General features: G+C 38.9%; 2 protein-coding genes across 3 annotated transcripts; one reads left to right on the top strand and one right to left on the bottom strand.

The window, feature by feature from the left end:
- The first annotated feature begins 2072 nt into the window (after nucleotides 1-2072).
- Nucleotides 2073-10856, top strand: LOC103130963 (vitellogenin-1-like). Its single transcript, XM_007542505.2, has 33 exons — nucleotides 2073-2167; nucleotides 2409-2429; nucleotides 2587-2738; nucleotides 2816-3067; nucleotides 3159-3320; nucleotides 3402-3550; nucleotides 3797-3947; nucleotides 4028-4185; nucleotides 4282-4447; nucleotides 4537-4662; nucleotides 4755-4973; nucleotides 5058-5275; nucleotides 5357-5454; nucleotides 5532-5656; nucleotides 5751-5852; nucleotides 5929-6048; nucleotides 6134-6323; nucleotides 6674-6767; nucleotides 6863-7048; nucleotides 7130-7268; nucleotides 7344-7554; nucleotides 7640-8151; nucleotides 8243-8344; nucleotides 8453-8656; nucleotides 8742-8884; nucleotides 8967-9102; nucleotides 9192-9315; nucleotides 9398-9578; nucleotides 9726-9820; nucleotides 9959-10053; nucleotides 10187-10352; nucleotides 10446-10607; nucleotides 10699-10856. Exons 1-33 carry the CDS (start codon nucleotides 2128-2130, stop codon nucleotides 10788-10790), a joined length of 5091 nt encoding a protein of 1696 aa, XP_007542567.1. The 5' UTR covers nucleotides 2073-2127; the 3' UTR covers nucleotides 10791-10856.
- A 554-nt stretch (nucleotides 10857-11410) lies between these two features.
- LOC103131154 (afadin- and alpha-actinin-binding protein) lies at nucleotides 11411-18892 on the bottom strand. 2 transcript variants are annotated; one of them, XM_016665895.1, is made up of 14 exons: nucleotides 18780-18892; nucleotides 17603-17658; nucleotides 17111-17262; nucleotides 16775-16978; nucleotides 16481-16591; nucleotides 16230-16365; nucleotides 15894-15969; nucleotides 14676-14856; nucleotides 14318-14465; nucleotides 13811-13947; nucleotides 13210-13383; nucleotides 13008-13125; nucleotides 12772-12919; nucleotides 11411-12684 (listed from the first exon to the last, which is right to left on the bottom strand). In XM_016665895.1, the coding sequence occupies exons 1-14, from the start codon at nucleotides 18782-18784 to the stop codon at nucleotides 12531-12533; spliced, it is 1800 nt and encodes a 599-aa protein (XP_016521381.1). In that variant the 5' UTR covers nucleotides 18785-18892; the 3' UTR covers nucleotides 11411-12530. The 2 variants fall into 2 exon arrangements, with proteins under 2 accessions (XP_016521381.1, XP_007542804.1); XM_007542742.2 differs by having other exon boundaries at nucleotides 17603-17710.
- Nucleotides 18893-23984: the final 5092 nt, after the last annotated feature.

Below are 23984 nucleotides of genomic sequence, written 5' to 3' on the forward strand. Positions count from 1 at the left end.
TGGAGAGAATGAAGGAAAGCGGAGACCAGCTGCACAGGCAGGCTGCGAAATGAGATGCAGCTGATCGGTTTGTGTGATCGGCGCAAGAGACCGTGATCGGCGATCACCGATTATACACTTTTTCACGGAAATCGGCCGATTATGATCGGTGGCCGATCGATCGGCACACCTCTACTAATAATAGTCATGGCCATAAAGAGCCACGCTTACATTATTAACTAGATAGATATATTAACTAATAGATAGAGGTTCCCAAACTGTGGGAACCATTGCGGGGGAAGATTGGATAAATAGCTCACAAACTGCAGGCCAGGCCTTCTCCTCCAATATCAGTTGCTGATCTCACTAATGGAAAAAAAGGTTCAAATTCTCAAAAACACACTCCTGATCCTGCCAAACTCTTGAAATATGGATTTCTCTGCAAACAACACAGATAAGATATAATATATAAGAAATTGGAGGCCTGTATTTTACTGTCTCATACTGTAAGTAGTATTTACCTTCATGGAGAAAACTACCTTGTATCCACCAATATTTAAAAACCACAGGCCTGCCTTCCAATCACAGTGCCTAAGAAAACGGGACCTATTATGCAAAACTAACTTTTTGCATGTTTTGTACTTCCATTTGGGCCTCGAATGGTTCTAAAAACGTTCAAAAAGTCCAAGCACTTAAAAAGAGCCTCCTAATTGTTTTTTTCTACTACCATATTGTTGGCAGTACTGACAGACTCAATAATAATGGATATTATTGGCATATAAACTTGTCAAAGTCAAATGGCTCACTGATCCTAAGATTAGGATCGACTCATAGAGGTCTCCATATTGCCATATTTTACTACGCAGGAGTTCAAGTCAAGTTTGATACTTATATTGTAAATATTCAGTGTGATGTGTTTAGTTTTAATGTTACTTTAAAAAGATAGAATAATCAGTGTTATAAGAAGAGGTGTTTTTTTATGGTTCAAGAACCATGCGCTAACACCATGATTTTAGAACGCATTGGCCCGCGTTAAAACAGTAAAACAAATATGCACAAGACGAAAACGTGAAAACTTTTTGTGGTTTGCACTGATGTGGTTCGAGCCTAAAAGCCCGACCTGTTAAAATGACCTGACCTTACTGGTCACAGTGACCAAAGCAAACAAAGAAAGCAAATATCCTTTCTGAGTGAACTTTGAAATCGATGAAGAGTTATCACAAACATTTATGAGCTTAATTAAGGGATATAAATAACTAAGGAACATAAAGACATGACAAGGACTAAAAATGTATTAACATAAATAAACTTTATGTTAATAAAGAAACTTTATGTTAATAAAGTTTCTTTATTAACATAAAGAAACAACTTTTGGCGTTGTCGAAATGCCAAAACATTTAACAAAAATGTTATTTCGAATTATACAATTTTTGTTACTACCAGCATAACCCTGCAACTAAAGAACAGCTTTTTCCCAAGAGCTGTTAAATCTATCTGTCGCGTCCTTCTATCCACTCTGTCCCCCTGCAGGTGCAACGCCTTTATGCTGCACCTTAAGAACTAATTAAGACTTTATTTATTTATCTATTTACCTATTTATCATTGAGGGTGTCACTCCAATTTCATTATGTTCTAGAAGCATAATGGCAAATAAAAATCTTATATCTGACGTCTTGTCTAAGAAGTGTAATTTTATTATCAAGTCTTGTTACGTTTGTATTGCCAACAAACAAACAAGCAGAGTTTATCTCCTTAAACAATATATTGTAAAGCTTGAAGCCTTTCTAATAGAAGATGTGTCAAATTTTGGCTTTTTTTTTTTTTTTTTAAATAATGTTTACATATTAACAAATACCAGCGTTATAGATGTATGGTAGAATGAAGCAGTATTACAGTTTAGACAGAAATTGCTAAATGGAAGTATTTGGTCATGATTTTGGAACAGGTTGCTCAGGTTTGACCTGCACCAAAGAACCAGGTCAGGTGACCCTAACTTTCCATCCTTTGATGCATGTTGCACAAACCAGATTCTGACCAAAAGATAAATAAGTTATCCATCAAATTACAGGCAACGTGGCATATTTGCATAGCACCGATGTCCGTATAAAAGGCTGCCTGTCACCACAGATTGTCACAGCCTCATCAGCCATGAAAGCGGTTGTGCTAGCCCTGACTCTGGCCTTTGCGGGTAAGAAGCATACTGCACTAATAGATTGCATTTATTACATTTATTTGATTTATAAATTGCACATTTGATGTTTTTTTTTTTATCTTTTTTAAATAGTTAAGTGTTTATTGTTGAAACATTTGGAATAAAATTTAGAATTCCTTTAAAGCTTCTGAATTAGTTCTCCCATATTAATTTGATACAATGATTCATTCTTCTTTAATGTTTGACAAAAAATGTTTCTTTTTTTTTCCCATCCCAGCTGGACAAAGTTTTGAACCTGGTAAGTCCGGTATTTGAACGTAAACTAAATGATTCAAAATGAACATAGCTATGCTTTTATAAGTGAATTTTACCACATTCTCTGACTTATAGATCTAAAAAAAAAAGAACATACATATGTCATGCATTATTCTTACTGTGCAAAACTGTGTTCACAGTCCCTGAATTTGCTGCCAGTAAGACCTATGTGTACAAGTATGAAGCATTACTCCTCAGCGGTCTTCCTGAGGAAGGTTTGGCAAGAGCTGGATTGAAAATCAGATCCAAACTTCTCATCAGCCGAGCTGACCAAAATACTTTAATGCTGAAGGTAACAATAAATCAGCTAGCGACAGCAATCATTTACCTTTGCAAATACCTAACCAACACATTTTACTTAAATCACAGCTTGTGGAACCTGAGCTCTTAGAGTACAATGGTATTTGGCCAAACGACTCAGCAATCCCAGCACCCAAGTTGACGGCAGCCCTGGCACCTCAGTTTGCGATCCCCATCAAGTTCGAATACGCCAATGGTGTTGTTGGTAAAGTCTTTGCTCCCGACGGGATTTCGGCTGTGGTGCTGAACATCCACAGAGGCATTCTGAATATTCTCCAGCTGAACCTCAAGAAGACCCACAAAGTCTATGACTTGCAGGAGGTTTGTAAAAGAGGCAAACGGTAGCCTATTTAAGAAGTTCTTTACCAGTCGTCATAAAACTTTAGTCTAAAAAGTTTTCTGTTCTCCACAGGTTGGAACTCAGGGTGTGTGCAAGACCCTCTACTCCATCAGTGAAGATGCACGCAATGAGAACATCCTTCTGACCAAGACCAGGGACCTGAACAACTGCCAGGAAAGAATCATTAAGGACATGGGATTGGCATACACTGAGAAGTGTGAAAAGTGCCAGGAGGTAAAACTAAACCCATTGTGTTCCAAGGTAAAACTGTTCGAAGCTAAACTTTGCATTTAACCGATGACTTGTTTTTGACAGGAAACCAAAAACCTGAGAGGCACCACGACATTCAGCTACATCTTCAAACCAGTCGCTAATGCCATCATGATCCAGAAAGCGGAAGTTAATGAGCTGATCCAGTTCTTGCCTTTCTCTGAGGATAATGGAGCTACTCAAATGAAGACCAGGTATGTCAAGGTTTACTAACAAAATAGAGGTGATATTAGGTTTTAGTTTAGCCTCCAAAGAGGCTGGCACTTAAGCCTTTGTGATTTGTTTTATTTGTAGTAAGTTATTTTATGATTATTTTCTTTTATTATTACATTTATTGACTTCTGCACAGCACCTTGATGCAGCTTCAACTGTTTGGAAAGTGCTTTATGAATACATTTGACATTGACATAAACCTAACATGTTTACGCCTTAATTTAAAGGCAGTCCTTTGAGTTCCTTGAGATTAAGAAAGACCCCATTCCACCTATCAACGCTGTCTATAAACACCGTGGATCTCTCAAGTACGAGTTCTCCAACGAACTTCTTCAGGCACCCATTAAGCTTGTCAAGATCAGCAATGCAAAGGCCCAGGTACGGTTTGGACTCTTGGTCCAGGATTATTAAATAATGTGAATAGCGGCTTCAAAATGACGATGATTGTGTGATGTCAGACTGCAGAGGTCATGAATCAGCTCGCCAAAATCAACGTGGAGAATATTCATGAAAATGCACCCATGAAGTTTTTGGAACTGGTACAGCTGCTCCGTCTTGCTCGCTACGAAGATTTGGAAATGTACTGGAACCAGTACAAAAAGATGTCCCCTCACAGGTTCATATCAGCGACTGAACATAACTTGCAAAAATGAATAAATGCTTTTAATGAACTTTTTATTTTTTCACACTTAATTTCTTTTTGCCTTTCCAGACACTGGTTCTTGGATACCATCCCTGCTGCTGGCACTCGCGACGCTTTTAGATTCATCAAAGAGAAATTCATGGCTGAGGAAATAAGCACTGCTGAGGCGGCTCAAGCACTGGTAGCAGCTGTGCACATGGTGACTGCTGACCCCGAGGTTATCAAGCTGTTGGAGGTTGGTAATCTGCACTTTGTGAATAACTCATTCTATGAATAAGAAAGAATGGAATGGATACAATATGAATGTTTTTTCCCCTTTTGAAGAACCTGTTGGCGAGCGACAAAGTAGAGAAAAATCCACTTCTGCGCGAGGTTGTCTTCCTCGGATACGGTACAATGGTTTACAAATACTGCAATGAGACAGCTCCCTGCCCAGCTGACCTTATCAAGGTAATTTAACCACATAAATTCCATTTTGCTTCATACTGAGGAAAAACTGGGAGAACTGGATTATGTTTTTAATTCCTAATTTCCGGCAACAGCCTATTCAAGATCGACTTTCAGATGCTATTGCCAAGAATGACGAAGACAAGATCGTCCTGTACGTGAAGGTTTTGGGAAATGCTGGACACCCAGCTAGCTTCAAGTCTCTCACTAAGATCATGCCCATCCACGGCACTGCTGCTGCATCCCTGCCAATGAGAGTTCATGTTGAAGCCATCATGGCTTTAAGGAACATTGCAAAGAAGGAGCCCAGAATGGTTGGTTCTAATACCAAGTGTTTAAAAGTGTTTTTGTCTATCCACAGAGGTGCATTAGAAGTTAACCTTTCTTCTCTGAATTAGGTCCAGGAACTGGTTCTCCAGCTCTACATGGACAAAGCTCTCCACCCAAAGCTCCGCATGCTTTCCTGCATCGTTCTCTTCGAGACAAATCCTCCCATGGGTGTGGTGACCGCTCTTGCCAACTCTGTGAAAACAGAGGAGAATCTGCAGGTGGCCAGCTTCTCTTACTCTCACATGAAGTCCCTGAGTAGGAACCACGCAACCGTTCATCCTGATGTGTAAGGCAATCGTCTCTTCCTGAATTATCATTAAGTCCTAAAAATGTATGCTAAGTCACCTCTTTAATCCTCCTACTCCAGTGCCGCTGCTTGCAACGTTGCCATAAGACTGTTGAGCCCAAAGCTGGACAGACTGAGCCTGCGCTACAGCAAAGCTATTCATGTGGACTACTACAACAGTAAGACGGCATAAAGAGAAGATGAGTTCTATTTTTTCTGAAGTATTAGCTAACCTGTTTAATAATATCTATATCAGGCTCCTCGATGCTCGGTGCTGCTGCAACTGCTTTTTACATCAATGATGCTGCAAGCATTTTGCCAAAAACTGCTGTTGCAAAGACCAGAGCCTTCCTCGCTGGAGCAACTGCAGAAGCCCTGGAGGTCATTGAAAATACAAACACCTGTTCAAAAGCATATAGCAGAAGCATTGTTTTTTAATGCTGTTTTTTTTTTTGTTTGTTTGTTTTCCCTACAGATTGGAGCCACTATTGATGGACTGCAGGAGCTGCTCCTGAAAAACCCTTCTCTCTCTGAAAACACTGACAGGATCACCAAAATGAAGCGTGTCATAAAGGCTGTAAGCACCAATCAAAAGAAGAAATATTACACAGACCAACATGACAAAAAAAAACATAACTTTTTTCTCGCCACAGCTGTCAGAATGGAGAGCCCTGCCCGCCGACAAACCCCTGGCTTCTATCTATGTCAAGCTCTTTGGACAGGAGGTTGCCTTTGCTAATATCAACAAACCCATGATCGAAGAGGCCGTTAGGGTACTACAGAGACAACAATCAACTGAGCTCAAGGGAAATGAAGTTTTGTCAGACATAGCATAAACTGTATACTCCTTCTTTACAGTATGCCAAGGAATTACCCGTTCAGGGATATGGAAGAGAAGTTCTTAAGGCTCTGCTCGTGACTGGCGTCAACTTCAACTATGCTAAGCCTGTGCTGGCTGCTGAGATGAGACGCATTCTTCCAACTGCCGCTGGTCTCCCGATGGAGCTTGGTCTGTTCAGTGCTGCTGTGGCTGCAGCTTCTGTTGAAAGTGAGTAAAACACAGTTTGGAATGAATTTCTCTTTAGGCTTTGCTGTCTAACTTCATACTGAGAGGCGGAGATGACAGGAAGACAGATTATTACACTGCAAAAACACAAAAAACGGACATTTTTCAAGCCTCTAGTGCTAATATCTTGGTGCACTTGAAATAAAACAAGTGATCTTTGAGCAAGAAACCAGACAAAAAAAAAAAAAAAAAAAAAAAAGTTTGTGTTTTTACAGTGGAAGCGTATTACGATATACTCTCATTTAAATGTGACTTCTTTATTCAAAGCAAAAGAAAATCTTGTGATCAGTTTTAAGCAACAGGAAAAGTCAAGAGTTTTTCTGTTTTCTTAGTCAAGCCAAACACATCACCACGCCTGCCAGAAGATTTCCCCCTCAACAAGCTCCTGGAGACAGACATTCAGCTCGAGGCTGAGGTCAGACCAACGTAAGTGGCCACTGTCATACACTACATGAAATTCACCATAAAATGATTAATGTGATAAAAAATAAACCTGAAAACCTTTCTCTTTTTTCCCCCAGTGTTACCATGAGCACATATGCAGTTATGGGACTCAACACAGACATTTTCCAGGCTTTTATGATCGCGAACGCCAAGGTCCACTCTGTTATGCCAGCCAAAATTGCTGCAAGACTCAATATCAAAGAAGGAGACTTTAAGCTTGAAGCTCTTCCGGTTAAAGTGCCTGAAAACATCACATTTGTGAAGTAAGCACTTGGATGAATTTAACTTAACCTCTGTCACTGTACTTGCAGTCCAGCTGAATTTGTTTATTTTCTCTTCAACAGTGTGACAACTTTTGCTGGGTCAAGAAATATCGAGGAACTTCCTGCTGAGAGAATTACCCACCTCTTCCCTACCAAACTCATACCCTTAAGCTCAAGCAAAGGCCGCTCATCCGAGCGAGCTTCCTATGTTGACAGCATGGTAAGTTTAACTTAGCCTTGACAGCTACTGTTGCATCTGCAATGAAATTCTGATTGCGTCTTACTTCTCTTACAGCTCTCATCCTCCGAGCTCCTTCCCGAGGAAGCAAAATATGCCATTCGCCGACATAAGGTTCGAGGATTTGCCAAGAAGTACTGCGCTAAGCACAGGGGTGTTGGACTGAAGGCCTGTTTCAGGTTTGCCAGTGAAAACGGTGCCTACATCCAAAACACTCTCTTGTACAAACTGGTTGGCCGCCACAACTTCTCTTTCTCTGTGACACCAAGTAAGCACAGGGCAAAGTCACACTTGAGTATTCTATAAAAGCATGTTGTACACCAAATATATTAATGACTATCTTTTAATTTAAGTTGAAGGTGAAGTCGTTGAGAGATTGGAAATGGAGGTTAAAGTTGGACCAAATGCTGCAGAGAAGCTTGTTAAGCGCATCAACCTGAACGAAGAGGACACCACAGAGGAAGGAGGACCAGTCCTGATGAAGCTCAACAAAATCCTGTCTTCAAGAAGGAACAGCTCCTCATCTTCCTCCTCTAGCTCAAGCAGCTCCTCAAGGACTTCATCTGTCTCCTCCAGCTCTTCATCTCGCTCCGGCCGTCAGATCAATCTTGCAGCCCGCTCGAGCAACAGCAGTAGCAGTAGCAGCAGCCGCAGAAGCAGCAGTAGCAGCAGCAGCAGTAGCAGCAGCAGCAGCAGCAGCAGCAGCAGGAGAAGCAGCAGTAGCAGCAGCAGCAGCCGCAGAAGCAGAAGTGGCAACACATCAAGATCCAGCAGCAGTTCAGACAGGACCAGCTCTGCATCAAGCATCGCATCTCTCTTCAGCGGCAGCTCAAGCTCTTCTAGCTCCAGGGTCTCTCGCTCTAAGGTAAATAACTTCATCTTGATCTTGCAGGAAATGTTTTAATAACACCAGCTTAGCATGTGGGAAATCTGACATAAATGTTTGTTCTGTACAGCGAGTGACTGAGAAGTTCCGGAGGTTACACAAGGATTATCCCTCCAAATCATCTTCCAGAAGCAAGAGCAATTTCGCCAGCTTTGAGGCCATCTACAATAAGGTGAAATTTGATCATCAGAAAAATGAATAAGCACTTAAGATGTGTTATTTGTGTTCTGTTTAGTTTTAAGTGTGAATCTACCCCATTTAACTTTGAGTGTCGCCACAGAAAAAATTCCTTGGTGAAGAGGAGGCTGTTGTGGCAGTGATCCTCCGTGCTGTGAAAGTTGACAAGAGGATGTTGGGATACCAACTCGCGGTCTACCTCGACAAACCAAATGCCAGACTTCAGATCATTGTCTCCAACCTGTCTTCTGAGAGCAACTGGAGGATCTGTGCTGATGGAGTTGTGTTGAGCAAGCACAAAGTTACAGTAAGGCCCTATATACGAGACACACAATAAAAGTCTATCAGCAACCCTAGGTGACTTATCCTAATGTCTTGTTGTTTGTCAACAGACTAAGATTTCCTGGGGCGAACAATGCAAGAGATATAGCGCCAATGCTACAGGAGAGACTGGTCTTGTTTCTTCAAACCCCGCAGCTCGCCTTAGAGCGTCCTGGGAAAGACTGCCTTCTGCCCTGAAACGTTACGGAAAGATGTAAGAAAGTCTACATCACATAGGACCTCCATGTCAGGAATTTTTGTTCAGTTTCTGAGATTTTTTTTCCATTTCCTTCCAGGGTCAACAGATATGTCCGTTCTAAAATACTGTCAGACTTGATTCACACGAAGAGAGCAAACAGCACCAGGAGGCTCTCAGTCCTTGCAGTTGCAACTTCTGACAAGACAGTTGACTTCGTTTTCAAAACTCCAATGGTATGAAAAGGATCAGACTTTGTTCTCCAAACAGACAGTGTCATTAATATTCTGAGTGTTTTTATAAATGAAATGAACTCTTCTTGCAGAAATCTGTCTACAATGTCACTCTACGCCTTCTCGTGTCTATGCCCATTGATGAGATCAAAGGTCTCGGCCCATTTGATGAAGTCATTGACAAGATTCACTTCATGGTTTCAAAGGCTGCTGCAGGTAACGCCAAATGTTTCTTTCGCAAGTACAGATACCTTTGTCTGGCAAGTTCAGACTAAGTGTGTTTTCTTGCTCTTTCCAGCTGAATGCAGATACTTTGAGGACACACTCTACACATTCAACAACAAGAGCTTCAAGAACCAGATGCCTTCTTCTTGCTACCAGGTTGCCGCACAGGACTGCACTGATGAACTGAAGTTTATGGTTCTCCTGAGGAAAGATTCTTCAGAGCAACACCATATCAACGTCAAAATTTCTGAGATGTAAGTTTCCAGGGCAAACTAGAAGACGGCTTTAGTCTGCAAACTAGAAGACGGCTTTAGTCTGCAAACTAGAAGACGGCTTTAGTCTTCATACACAGGACGATCAAGAACCCAAAATAAACAGGGTTTTCACTTTTATGCTTTCAGTGACATCGACATGTATCCAAAGGACAACAACGTCACTGTGAAGGTCAACGAAATGGAAATTCCCCGCACCAGCCTGCCTTACCGCCACCCAACAGGTTACTATGAACAGTCCTTACTGTTTCATTTAGTGTCACATTAATAACTACAAACTACAGTTACACCTGATAATTTCACTCTGTATTTCTGAGTGTCACTACATTTTCTTAAATTACTGCATCATGAAACTGTTACAGCTTCCATTGAGATCAGACAGAGTGGAGAGGGCCTTGCTGTGTTTGCACCTAGCCATGGTCTCCAAGAAGTCTACTTTGACAGAAGGACATGGAGGGTAAAAAAAAAATATGTTTATTATTAACTTTTCCCTTGCAAAAGATCTTCTAAAAGATTAGAAGAGAGGTTTTAGAGAAACCTCAAATGTAGTTGATATTTCTGTTTTCAAATGACCTGATGTTGCATTGCAGATCAAAATTGCTGACTGGATGAAAGGAAAGACCTGTGGACTTTGTGGAAAGGCTGACGGAGAAATCAGACAGGAGTACCACACCCCCAACGGACGCGTGGCTAAGAACTCAGTCAGCTTTGCTCACTCCTGGATTCTGCCTGCTGAAAGCTGCAGGGATGCATCTGGTAAAACCCAACATATATCTAGAAGTTTTGCACATGAATTAATTGTGTGTTGCCTTCTTTGAAAACTGACCTGACAACATCATCCTCCTGCAGAGTGCCGCCTGAAGTTTGAATCTGTGCAGCTGGAAAAACAATTGACCGTTCATGATGAGGATTCCACATGCTACTCTGTTGAGCCTGTGCCTCGCTGTCTGCCTGGATGCTTGCCAATCAAGACCACCCCTGTCATTGTTGGTTTCAACTGCTGGCCATCTGGTGAGTTTTTTTTTTCTTCTATAAAAAGGGGATAATCCATAAAACATTTACAGTGCAATTTCTTATTGGTGTATTTCCCTTGTTTGTGCAGATTCTCAGACCAATGTCTACGACAGAAGTGTGGACCTGAGAAAGACTACCCAAGCTCACCTGGCTTGCAACTGCAACACCAAGTGCTCTTAACTACATTTCCTTTAAGTCACTATGTGTAAATTTTTTCTGTAACAATAAATAAGCTGCATCTTAAAATTCTGTCATGGTGGTTATTTAAATATATGTGTGTGATATATCGACTTATAAAAGATTTTAAAAGGGAAAAAGCTCAGCTTACTCTGGGACTCAACATTTCTTGAAGGTCGGACAGACTTTTCACTTAACTTAGATGTGAAAATCTGCAGAACTGAAACTAGTGTTGGGTTTTCAACTCAAAAACATAATAAAACTGCTTCAAATAGAATTCAAATACATTGTTCAAAGACTATAAACATTGAGGAAACCTTCAAAAAAAAAAAAATCCCTGCACATCAGTGAAGGGAAAAATTTATTTTACCTTTTACATTTACACCATTAATCAAAATAATTGGTGGAAAAACACTTGCTCACTCATAAAGAAAAAAAAAAGTCTAAATTTTACAAGATGGGGAAATGAAGAAATATAAAAGCACTGGGACATCTTGGTACACCCAGCGAATGGCTTGGAATTTTACTGTGCTGGACTGAAACCTCCAAAAGGCCTCATTTAGAGGCAGATAAATGCTCCCTACGACCTGAAGAACACCATCCAGGTTGAAATCATTATGCTTGAAAAACCAAAAGCACAGAGCAATTTTATTGTGTTAAATGAGACAATGGACAGGGCAATAAGGACCAGTCCTGGCGAAGCTTAGCAAAATACTGTCTTTGAGCAGAAACCATACATCATCTTTCTCCTCCAGGTCCAGCAGCTCCGCTTTGACCTATTCAAGAGCTTGAGTTCCTCAGTCCAAATGTGAAATCAGTTTTATAGCCAGTGCATTATACAAGAACAGGGTCCAGAGTTTTGTTGTTGCTGAGGGAGAACCCATAATCTGACAAAATGTCAGGATGTCAGAGGTCACCACGTGTTTGAATTTATGCTTCACAATGCACACCAGCACCACCCAAAGGGCAAAGAGAGGTAATGCAGGTGAAAGATCAGAAAACGGCTAATGAAGTACGGTCACAATGTCATATGTGTAACGACTCTATAAAGTGTGTGATTCCATAGTAGAGAGTTACAGTAACTTTGAGAAACCTTAACAAACCACGTTTACAATTATAGAAACACTGAAGTGGTTTAAATCTAACACATCATGCAGTTTTATAAAACTTACACCCTCGTACACATTTACAAAAAAAAAAAAATCAGTAATTCATATTCTAATAAAGTTGATATTAAAACTAGGGAATGATAAATTGCTCATTCTGTTTGTGCTACATCCACATTGCTCTGAGATAAATAGCTGCTTTAGGGCTACATTCTAAATCTTGGTCAAAAAAAATATCTTAACCTTGGTAGACCAAGGAATTCCTCTTTTAGGCTATGTGAACCACTATTAAACACTGAGCACAACTAAGAACAGTCCTGCTGAAGAGAAATATGTTTGCTCATCCACAACTGAACAGAGATTTTAAAAAAAGTCCTCATTCAGTTTCAAACACAACAATGATTACAATACCACATAAATAAATAAATATTTCCCCCCCAATTGTTTTAAAACACTAAGAATATAAAATAAGAAACCTTTACAATTCATTTTGTTTCAGGCATTAACAAGACATATTTGGCTTCATTTTACTCTGTCTTTGATGTTTGCATTCATCAGACACACATTTCTGCAACTATGCATAAACAGCATACATTAAGAGATTCTCTTCTTTCAAATAATAAAAGTTTCCATGGCTTCATATACTGCTGCTCTTCTCAGGTGTGAGTGAAAGGCTGCTGAGGTCTTCGCTCTCCCTCCACTGTTTGTCCCGCAGAGAAATATTTTTACACAGTGGGCTCAATTCCTCAAAATGTTCTGACTTTCCTTGTTTTGACGAGCTGCAAGTCACACTTTACAAAGAGAGATATACAATACAATTACATTCAACCGTAGATGTTATTATTTTACAAACGTAAATTCAAGTAAAGACGTCATACCCGTTTTCTGGAATAAGGCAAAGTTCACACTCCAGATCGCCTGCAGAAGACGACGTGAGAGAAACCGATCCGGGTATTGGGGAGGCCGAGTCAGATCGCCATTCGCTGGGTGTTTCTGGAGCCATCGGTGCACTGACCTCCGTTTCACCTGGTTAGATAAAAATGTGCCTTAATAACCAACCAAGATTAACAAAACAGTAACTGTTAATTGGTTCTGAACTTAAGGAAAGACTCACCGATCAATAAGGCACTTGCAGACTTCGGCGCATGAAGCTGCTTTGAGTTTCCAAACGGACTCATACTTAGAAACTGCTGTTTGAGCCACGTTCCCCGATCCTCCTCAAAGATCTTCCTCTGCAGGTTAAACCAGGACTTTTTCAGAAACAATCAATGTAGTCATTTTTTAGGCTCACGTTTCCTGCACAGTATTTCGTTCACCTCGTGGCTCAGTCTAATAGCTGCTTCAGTGAAGTTCCTCCTTTCCCTCTCAAAGCTCTTTCTCTGTTCCTCTAAGTTCTTCCATTCCTCACCGAGGCGTTTCTTCTCCTGCAGCATGTAGCCATCGTTCTGCAGCGACACCGAGTCTTCGTTGCACGCACAGCTCAGCTGCTTCTGCAAACCGATAGAGCACAAGCATAGTCAGGACCCCAGCAAAGCAGGACGTATTCAGACGAAATTCACATAGCTCGGAATTAATTTGATAATTTCAAAAAGATAAGATATAGGAATTGTGTCCATTTAAAAAAAATGTATCATATATGATAAAATATGGCGGCTTTAGTAGTATCTTTATGTAAATCTGTCTCCTCAGAACAAACAGACTAGCATCTATGAAAATATCTAAACACAAAGTTACACAGAAACATAAAAATACTAAAATACACCAATACTGAGGTGAAATAAATATGCAAAAAGTGATCCTAGAGTCTGACAACAAGTCAAAAAAACCAAAACAATTCAAATATCGAAAGTCTTCAGACTTTCGATACTCAAGTACATATTTTTTTAGAATCTAGCCCCCCAAAAAATGCTGCCTTACCTGTAGGAGCTGCTGCTGCTTTTGGATGAAATCTTTGCACCGCTGGATCTCCATCTTTAGCCGGTCCATCTCCTCCTCATGATTCTCACGAGGGACAGCGTCATCAATGTTAGACTCAGACATCTGAGTCAAAGACACTAAAAAAAAAAAAAGGAAAAATCAGCCATGTCCCCAAAGGTCAAATCTAGAATTTGATTATTACCAAAAGAAGATGGCCTTGAGAATTAATAATAAATTGATGCAGACCAGAGCATTAGGATGATTAAAAAAAAATTGTGTGCACTGCTTACATATGCACTGTGCGAGATGTGTTGTCTGATTTTAGAAAACCTGTTGAATCCTTGATTTTTAAACTTAACTTTTCAGTCATATACAGATACAAGGAACAAAAATAAAGAACTGTTTGAATGGTTGCCCATGAACAGTTCTCTCCTGATCTACTGGAATTCATTTGACAACAGTAAATACTGTAGTCCTCAAACCCAACAAGTTTTTTCCCCACACTACCTTGGCTGTCCAGTCTTTCAACGTGGCTCTTAAGTCTTCTCCACTGGAGGCGAATACTGTTAGTCAGCTTCTCCCTGGCATCAATACAAAACAGCTCCAAACTTTCCTTACTGGGGTCTAACACCTCGTCGTCTTCGTCTGAGGCAGCCTGAAATTCAGATACGAATTTTTGGTAAAAGTGTTGTATTTATAGCTAAAAAAAAAAAAAAAAGGAAAACTAGTGTTTAGAGAAATACGAGTAAATAAAGAAAGTAAAAAATATTTGGTTATTTTTACAGCAGAGACTTAACAGGAAGAAAAATTACTAGAAAAAGTGGAAACAGTATTTACAACCAGCACTGGCCAAAAAAGCTCCAACCTGCGTATCATTATGCTCATAATTTTCTCCTTTGGGGATCGGTTTTCTTGACTTCAGGATGGACACCATCTCCTTCTTCATCTGATGCATCACCTTCCTCAGCTCTGCGTTTTCCAGGACAAGCTCCCTCTGCCTCATGTCGTAGTCGCTCAGAAGCGTCCTGTACATCTCTCCCTCATGCCTTCAGGAAAAAAATAAAAATACATATATTTTATGTTATTAGTCAAGCTAGAGACAAAGGCTGCCAAAACCATTTAAACTCTACCAGATATGATGTTCTTAAAGGTAAAGTTTCATCTCATAAAACAATCTGTTTAAAAACCTGGATGGCTTTAGGTTTTACACCTTTAAATTCAGACAAGACAGAAGTCGTTTTTGTTAAGTCTTCTCCACTGGAGGCGAATACTGGTAGTCAGCTTCTCCCTGGCATTAATGCAAGGCAGTCTCTGAAAAATGTCACTAAGGGCTTAGCTGGTGACAGAATCTGAATGGCATTAAATTGGCCTTTGGTAATAAAGTAAAGAACACTAGTGTTATTTTTCACCAGGTTAGGTTATTTTGAGCTACCTCTGTAGATATGCTGAAAAGCTTAAGGATGCTGGAAGCTGTTTTTCTTCACTCTCCATTTTATGTCTGGTCTTAAAAACAGCAATATTATAATTTTATCACAATAATGACTGGCACAATTCCTAGCCCAGAATTTTTTTTTTATTGTGACAGAACAATAAAAAAAAAAAGCTGGTCGTGGCAGACGGTTGTTCAAAATGAGTCGGTTTCTGCTGTCGTTTATTTTTATTTTTTTCTATTAAAATGAAGTCGCCCCTTTCTAATGTCCCAAAATGATTAAAGATGCAGAGAAAGCATGTAAACGTAGTTTTTTTTTTTTTAGCAATTGCTTTAAATTACTGCTTTATAACTAATATAAACTTAAATTAAAGTTCATGTTTGGAATGCATATTATTTAAACATCCTGGCAAAGACATACCACTTTTGCTGGTAGTGTAATATTACAATCACAACAACCTTTAGCACAAACATCTTTACACACATTTTAAATACAGCCAATAATTTTCTTCCTTTGTGTGACAATACAAATTTTAGAATTTCCTAATAACGACAAAAGCATTCTGAATTAAAATGTATCTCTTTAAAACTGACAGTAAAATGGCTCTAACGATAGAGCTCTAACTTGATTTTATAAAGGTGAACAGAACCTACTTTGCCTCTGTTTTTTCAGTTTTCCACAGGCTTCTCTTTCCATCAGCTCTTCCAATGTTGTTTAATACGTCAATAGCTGGAAAACAAGAACATAATAAACAGAGAACATAAAGTGGGGCAAGTACTACACTGTTTCTCCAGCTAGTTTATGCATTGTAATATAGTATACTTTTATTTTACTTCACATTTTCTTCTGTAATCTCACAAGTATCTCCTTATTTTCAGCACAGTAGAGGAGCGAGCAAGTTTCAGTGCATTGTCTCCAAGCTTTTAATTCCTTGTATACATTTAGTACTAAAATGAAAAACAATTATGCAAGCAAATGTACTATTTTACCTGGTTTTCTATCTTTTTTGTCAGCTAGGAGTTGATTCAGTCGCTCCTTCAGTTTGGTGAATTCTCTCTCCCTCCTTTTCATTTCGTGGTTGAACTGACAGGCACGGCTTGAAATTATGTTCTGCAGTTTTTGCACCTGTCGCGAAGGAGAGAAAAAGGAAAAACAAGCTGATGCTTTTTGTACAAAATGCATGAGGTGAACTGTGAAAGTATTACTTATGATAAAACTAGTGCACACTGCTTCATCCCACCTCTTCTTTCTCATTCTTCAGACAGTTCTGCAGACTCTTCAGTTTCAGCTGCAGCTGTCGTTCTCTCTCAAGCAGTCCCGTGTTTTGTCGTTTGGAAACTTCAACCTCTTCCTGCACAGCACAAGGGAAAGTGTTACTGGCAGCAAAGCCTTTTGGCAGATCACAGAGAAATCCAATTGTGTGTGTGTGTGTGTGTGTGTGTGTGTGTGTGTGTGTGTGTGTGTGTGTGTTGTACTATTCTTTAACTAATCTGCAATTTTATTATAAAAATAGACGAGTCACTCATTACTCTACCTTTAGATGCGTGTTATTGATCTTCAGGTAATCCACGTTGCTGCTGAGTTTCAGTTGCTCCATTTCCATGTTTTCCAGTGTTCTCAGGCTCCTGTGGTGCAGCTGAATCAGGTCATACATGCAATTCAGCACAGCCACAACATCCATCTGTGAGCCGCTGACTGACTCGGTCCAGCCAGGCGAGAGGCCCAGCAGTGACACCTCCTGTAAAATAAGACAAATCAGATGAGCTGGCATTCAGACTTCCAACACATTGCTGCAGTTTGCCCTAGATCTGTCTTTGGGACCCAGTTTATGACCAGGCCTATCAATTTGAAAGCTACAAGACTAACAGACCTGACTGATGTGAGACAGGCATTCCTGCAGATTGTGCTCTGTGCAGAAGGTGCTGAGCCTGTGAGAGTTTCTGTGGAGTGGCAGCGATGACTGGCTGAAATGACTCAAGGGAGGTGTTCTACATTCAACAGAACAGCGGCGAGCGTCCTTGACTTGAAGGAGAAAAGAAGTCTGTCAAATATCTCCCGTGCACCGACTTGTGTTCATTTACTACATGAAAGAATTCATAACTTTTCAATTAAAATAAACTGTTGAAGGAACTTTAGGGATTAATCTAACAATGATTACGAATAGAATTGATCAGTTATGATTTCTCATACAGGACACACAATCGAGGACTAAACTGTGGAGAAACCTACAGGACAGAGCATGTAGCACTGAAGGTCAAGGTTGATATGCGAGTCAAATATAACACAAAACGATGACAACACATTTTGTGAGACAAAGAGCATTTTGCAATTAGTTATAATGTTTCACGAGACTTAAACTCACCCTGTGAGGACTCTGGCATTGTTGCAGTGCAGCCGTCAGCAACCAGTGTGGAAAATCTACAGCATGTGCAGATTAGAAAACATGACTGCAAGATCCACCTACTGCATCCTGAAATAGACGGTCAGATTAGCAGCGGCCACTCAATGCACTCTGGATTACCGGCCTTTGGGAATAAACAAGCAGTGGTGAGGGGTTGAAACCTGCAACAAACTGAGTAAAAAAGCTCCTGAATCAAGAATAAAAAGGTTGTAATTTGCGTCTAAAATTTGTGTATTTCTTTTACAGCTATTAATATGGTTATTGTTAGTTTAAGTGTATGGTATCATAGCACTTAACAGGTTGCAGGCAAAGCCAAGGCTGTTAATTTTCCTTAATGGAGTAATCTGTTGATCAGATTAACTCCAGGCAGACAACATGTTGGTTTATTTCCAGAGAAACAAAATCAAGAAACATGGATGGAAACTTTGTATGTTACAAAAAAAAACTGTATGGGCTTTCGAGTGAGACTGATTAACTCTCATTTGAAAGCACTTACTGAACTGTTTCTCTTACAATTTTGGATAAAAGTTACACAAAAATTTATAAAGTTCAACTAAAATCTAAAATATTTAAATAATTAAAATTTTCTGACAATTCTGTACTACTCTTTTTTACCTTTCCTGTATCTTCTTAAAAATTAATAATATAACCCAGAAGGATATGCATTTTCTTTCAGTGACACCTAATCTGGTTAGACAAATTGGTAATCCTCAATTTAGACAGACTACTAGTGTTAACCTTTAATGGGGGCATTTTAAATTTCAAGGTCTGCTCATGCGTGGTATTTCAAGAGTTTTGCCATTGTCTATAGGGCATTATCCAATAAATACGATTATTTATTTTTGATTGATTTAAGTTAATCACAAAGAAGTTCGGGATCTACAGTTCAGTGTCACTTATTTTAGCATGTCTTGTCTGAGAAAAACTAAAACGTGTGTACTTTGTATAACCAGAAATATTGAATAAACAGAAAAAATGCACACGTTACTTCATTTTTAATCGAGATAAAACATTGAACTGGGTGTTCAGCGCTGTGCGACGTGACATTTAAACTGTATTGCTGGACAAGCTTAATCGTTTAAGGCGTGAATTAGTTTCTTTACAGAACAAAATCAACATGTAATATTTATATACTCACTTCATGCTTCAATTTATGCCGTATTTCCGAAGCTATATGTTTCCCAGCTCTGCTTTCCTCTGCAAACCACGACACACAAACCAAACACGGCGCTGAATGGCCCACTCGTTGCATAGCAACCAAACATGGCTCGATGTGATTGGCTGCTGGGTGTGAGGCAGTTCGAGCGTTCTCAAATGCAATAAATTTTTAACATTAACTTTTACCATGTTTAACAAGCCCTTCAAACAAAAAGCGTTTCTCACCTTTTCAGATTAAAAACGGATTTGACGAGTGGAAGTCTAAAGTTAAAAACAAATATAAAGTATAATGTCAACTATACATACATTATTTTAAACGAAAGCAATGCAAAATGGCAGTTCGAACAAACATGTTGCCATCATTTAAAAACATTTAAAACATAATATCGACATAATATAATTGTTCTATCATTCTATATCAGTGCATTAACTGATGTATTATCTTCTCATCATTCTGCAAAAAATATGTTTTTGGGTTGAAGTGTCTGATTTTGTAGTAAGCCTTCAGAGAACCAAAACATTTTGAATTATGAATATTTAAGCTGATATTTAAGCTTGGACTTACGGTTTATTGAATAAATGTAACTCTTTCTATTACAAACACAAGAAAGAAGAGCTTGAAGATAAACATAAAAGCATATGCATTTTTTTATCTTAAAAGATATAATTTAGTTATAATGAGAGCAGATATCTCTGAGTTCTCTGTTATAATTTCCTCTTTATTCAGTTACATTGAGACAAAATAAGAAAACAGGGGAGAGTGAGAGAATCATATTGTGAAGCATGTGTCCCTTTAAAATTTAAATGAAGCCATTAGAGTCTGGTGGCCAAAGCAGCACCACTAAGGAAACACATCAGAGGAGTGAGCAGAGTAGCTTCGTCCCCAGGGGCTGGAGAGTAAACCCATCCCCATCAATTACAACAACCCCACCCTATATGAGACATCAAGGGTCAATAGAGAAATAGAACCCATACTCTGACAGAAAAACACATTTTGTCTGTTTTAGGAGAGTTTAGGATGTCATTTGATCTCTTAAAATCTTTATTCTGTTTCAGTTTCATGCCATTGTAAAAACTGTGGGATTCATTTCACATTAAAAGTGTAATTATTTCCAGAAGATTAAGCATGGCTGAAAATTAGGCAACTTGAGTAAGATATATTTAGCACTCTGTCTGGATAGGCCTGTTGCAGTGAGCAATAAATCAATTCATTGCATGATAAATCAAATGAGCTCAGTCATTTCCATTTGCATGATTTATTGTTTTTTCTCTCTCTTTCTACCAAAATTTGGATGACAAAAGGCTTCAGTTTGGTAAGTGGTCTCAACTAACCCTTTTGTTGAAGGACAATTTTGTTCATAGAGACTTCATAATTCATTTCATTTGTTAAAAGCCATGAATTTTAAAATGTATTGATAATTTTACCATTATCATTATGTTACTTGAAAATGGTCTAAAGAAAACAAAATTATTATTTATCGCAATAACATCACAGACAATTTATAGTTCTGCAAAGTTTGACAGGGATCTGTTTCAGAATAAAATGTAAATATCTTGAACCCCAGACGAAATCAGTATAATACACAGTTGTTGAAAACTTCCATTAATATAAAACTCATCTTTTCTAAGAACTTTGTACATCGATGACTTTTCTGTCACCTGTTCTGAATCCATAATACGCCATATTTGTACACAATGTATGTACTAAGAGATTGTCCAAAAACCCTTAAAACATGCAGGGATCTTGAATCTGTTTGCATCTTCAAATATAATGAGTCGTCTGTGGTAAAGAAACCATCTCAGGTGTTCAAAAATGTCTGAAATCCACCAGCAGTTAAAAAAAATTTATAATAATAATAATGAAAAAAAAACCTGTTTGGAGTAAATGCAAGTCCAAGCTCCACCAGCAGAAATAAGCTATGCATGACCCAGGAATAAACGCCACTCAGCTCTTCAGTACTGCAGACATTGAAGCAGCTTTTTTAGAGAATGAGTTCCCGACTGACCTGCCACCCACTGAATATGAAAATATATGAAACAAAGAAACATAGAAAGTTTCTTTCATTTCAATCTGACTTTCAGATTGAAAAAAGTGTAGACGTTGTATTTTTATGTTTGAAGATCCAGGATCCTACTGGCTGACTCCAAATAAAAGACTTGCATCACTCAGCAAGTAAAGACAGGAATTGCGATGTACTTATCTATCTCTAAATATGTGCAAATGTTGCGCAGTCTGTGTGAAGAAATGAGTATTATCTAGCAGTACCACACATTTGGACAAATGTGGGTAGCTTATCTGACTGCAGATTATGAAAGAACACCGCATGAGTGAAATCTGATTCTCACTGGAGATAAAGATTGCTTACATCCGTATGAGTAAAGATGTAAAAACACACAGGAGAACTAGATTTCCCCTGTGGATCCCAGCAAATTATTGTAGCTATGTCAACATCTAAATAAATTAAAATGTGACAATGACATAGAACGACCAAAAACTGTAACACAGCTGCAGCTACAAAGACAGTGACATATTTGTAACCCACTTACTTTTGTAAATTTTATAAAGAAGATTTTCTTCACTTCCACTAGATGGCAGATCTGGATTAGTTACAGCCACAGTTTAAGATTCAGGGTTAAAATCTGTTTCTATCCTGCACTGATAAGCATTTGGAATAACTCCAGAATTCATCAGACTCTTAAAAAAGTAAAAAGAAAAATGATTTAAAAAAAAAAATCATATTAGAACAAGTAGCAGATTCATCATCACAAGTGATGATGACTTTGTCCAACATGGTAGTCATCTGTTTTACCGTGAATGTAAATGGCTCCGTGATTTAACAAGGTGCACTATTCTGGAAAATATAGCAAAACATCACTTAAATATAGATCCAGTGCTACACAACATCCTTTCTCACCCATATTCCTGGTAAAATTAGAGACAACTGCTGGTAAAAAGCAATAAAGGAAAGCAAATGGCTACAATCTATAGAGCAAGCTGTCACTCCGACTGAAAGGAAGTTAGAGCAAGTCGCACTTTCAACCACAAGAAGAAGAGTCATATGTGTTACCAGCAGAAAAGCTGAAGCCCTGGTAGTTACTGGATATTTATTTTCATCAAGGGCAAATCTGCTAATAATAATTATTCCAAACATTTGTCTTCTTGTGTAAACTTCTGTAAAGTTTTTTTTTATAGCTCTGAGTCATACATGTGAACATCTGTTATTTCCCTGCTGCTTTTCAACAGAAACTCTGGAACACAGTTTGCTAAGTTTACGTCTCAACTATCTAGAATATTTCCTGACAGTGTTCCTCTGGCTGACTTTGAGAAGCCACCCACAGAGGAAATTATAGAGCGAAAAGAAGCAGTTTATTTGGTGATTGCTGCAGATGTACAGTGGCTGTTTTGTTGTATCAAAAGTATAAAAGCTGTATATGCAACATCAAGCACTGAAAAACCTGAAAGTAACACAATGACAAAAGCTCTCACTTGTTGTGCTGGAGATATTTTTGCACACTCAGCAGTCACCAGCAGCCCTGTTTTGAAAGTGAAGCTTCCCATAAAAACTCTTTGTGCTGCTGGAGGCAGGACGTCCTGCTAGTAGACAACTAATTCACAGCAGAGAAATTAATTACCCTTGCAGACTCCACACCCAGAACAAATAGGATGTCATGCTGTGTCTCATGTGGAAGTTTTAATATTGTCTGAAATGATTTTCCAAGTAGATTTTCATCATTAATTATGAAACACAGATGTTTATCCGGGAGAGAAGGTGTATTTGTATTTGCTCACATAGTAGGTTGAGCTTTCTTCTCCCGCAGGACATCAATTCATTGAAAATCGTATGCATTATGTTTGTTTGTGTGGTTAATTTTTTTACTATGAGTCACACTGTAGGATCCTTAAAGTAGTGTGGATGTATAAAAGGAAATCCGGTGAGTCATGCTGAGCGCTTACAGTGAACCTCCGTCAACAACAAATAAAAACTTTTATCTCATTCAATGAACTGGGATCCAAATTTCTGTTGAATTGCTCTGGCTCTATGTTATTTGAATAAGGAATTTAAGTTTCCAGCAGATTCTTGGCTTTTCACTCGTCTCATTGTATCAATCATCTTGAAAAACAAAATATCTTCTGGGAAGACAACTCTGGATTCCAGAATAGTGATCTTGTGTATGACAACCTGATGCTGTTGTCATGCATGTGTCGTTTTCATAACATTAACAAGTAACTTGATAAAAAAAAAAAAGGCATGTGAAGGCAAACTTTTCCACTCCTCAAACTTGCACGTCTTTAAATACAAGTGATATCTTTGCAAATTCATAAATTAATTTACATCAAAACTCATGTAAAACAAGAGCTTTTGATTTTCTAGATATTCCCACCTCAGGGTACAACAATCAAAAAGCATATCCAGTGTTTTTTTGTCTAGAAACCTGTTGCAGTTTCAATTTAGTTTTTCTGATATTTTCTAAACTTCTTTGCAGAACCACATCCATTGCTGAAGTTACAGCTGAAAGTCTTTTGAGATACATTTCTACCAGCTTTGCACATTTGGAGTCTGAAATTTGTGCCAGTTCTGCTCTGAAAGATAACTTAAAGTTTTACCACAGGTTGGATTTAGGTCAGAACTTTGACTAGACCATTCTAACACATGAATATGACTTGATTAAAACCATTTCATTGTAACTCAGGCTGAATGTTGGATGGAGAATCTTCCTCCTAGTCTACCAGGGTTTCCTGGATTGTCCCGCGTTTAGCTCCATCTGCCCTCCTGTCAGTCCCGACCAGCTTCCCGGTCCCTGCAGAGAAAAAGCATGTGTGTGTCCACGGCAATGTGGGGTTTGTCTATAACTCCAAATAGTTTATATCCAGTCACATCTGCAGCACCTTCTTCCGCATGTTAGCTGAGACTTCCTAAAAGGGATTTCTTACAAAAAACAGCTTTCCTTTTAACACTCTCAGATCAAGGCCATATTTGTGGAGTGTGCAGCTAGTTGTCCTGTCAATAGATCTGTGGATCTCTTTAACTCCTCCAACGTTACCTTGTCAGTTTAGATTGACAGTCATGTCTTGGGTGGCCGCTGTGCCATTCTCTTTCCAATTTCAAGTGATTCATTTCAGTGCTTTGTGACATGTTAGAAGCTTAAGTCATTGCTTTCTAAACTTACCCGACTTTAAACAGCT

The sequence above is a fragment of the Poecilia formosa genome, unplaced genomic scaffold (genome assembly GCF_000485575.1).
Source record: "Poecilia formosa unplaced genomic scaffold, Poecilia_formosa-5.1.2 Scaffold10, whole genome shotgun sequence".
Classification (NCBI taxonomy): domain Eukaryota; kingdom Metazoa; phylum Chordata; class Actinopteri; order Cyprinodontiformes; family Poeciliidae; genus Poecilia; species Poecilia formosa.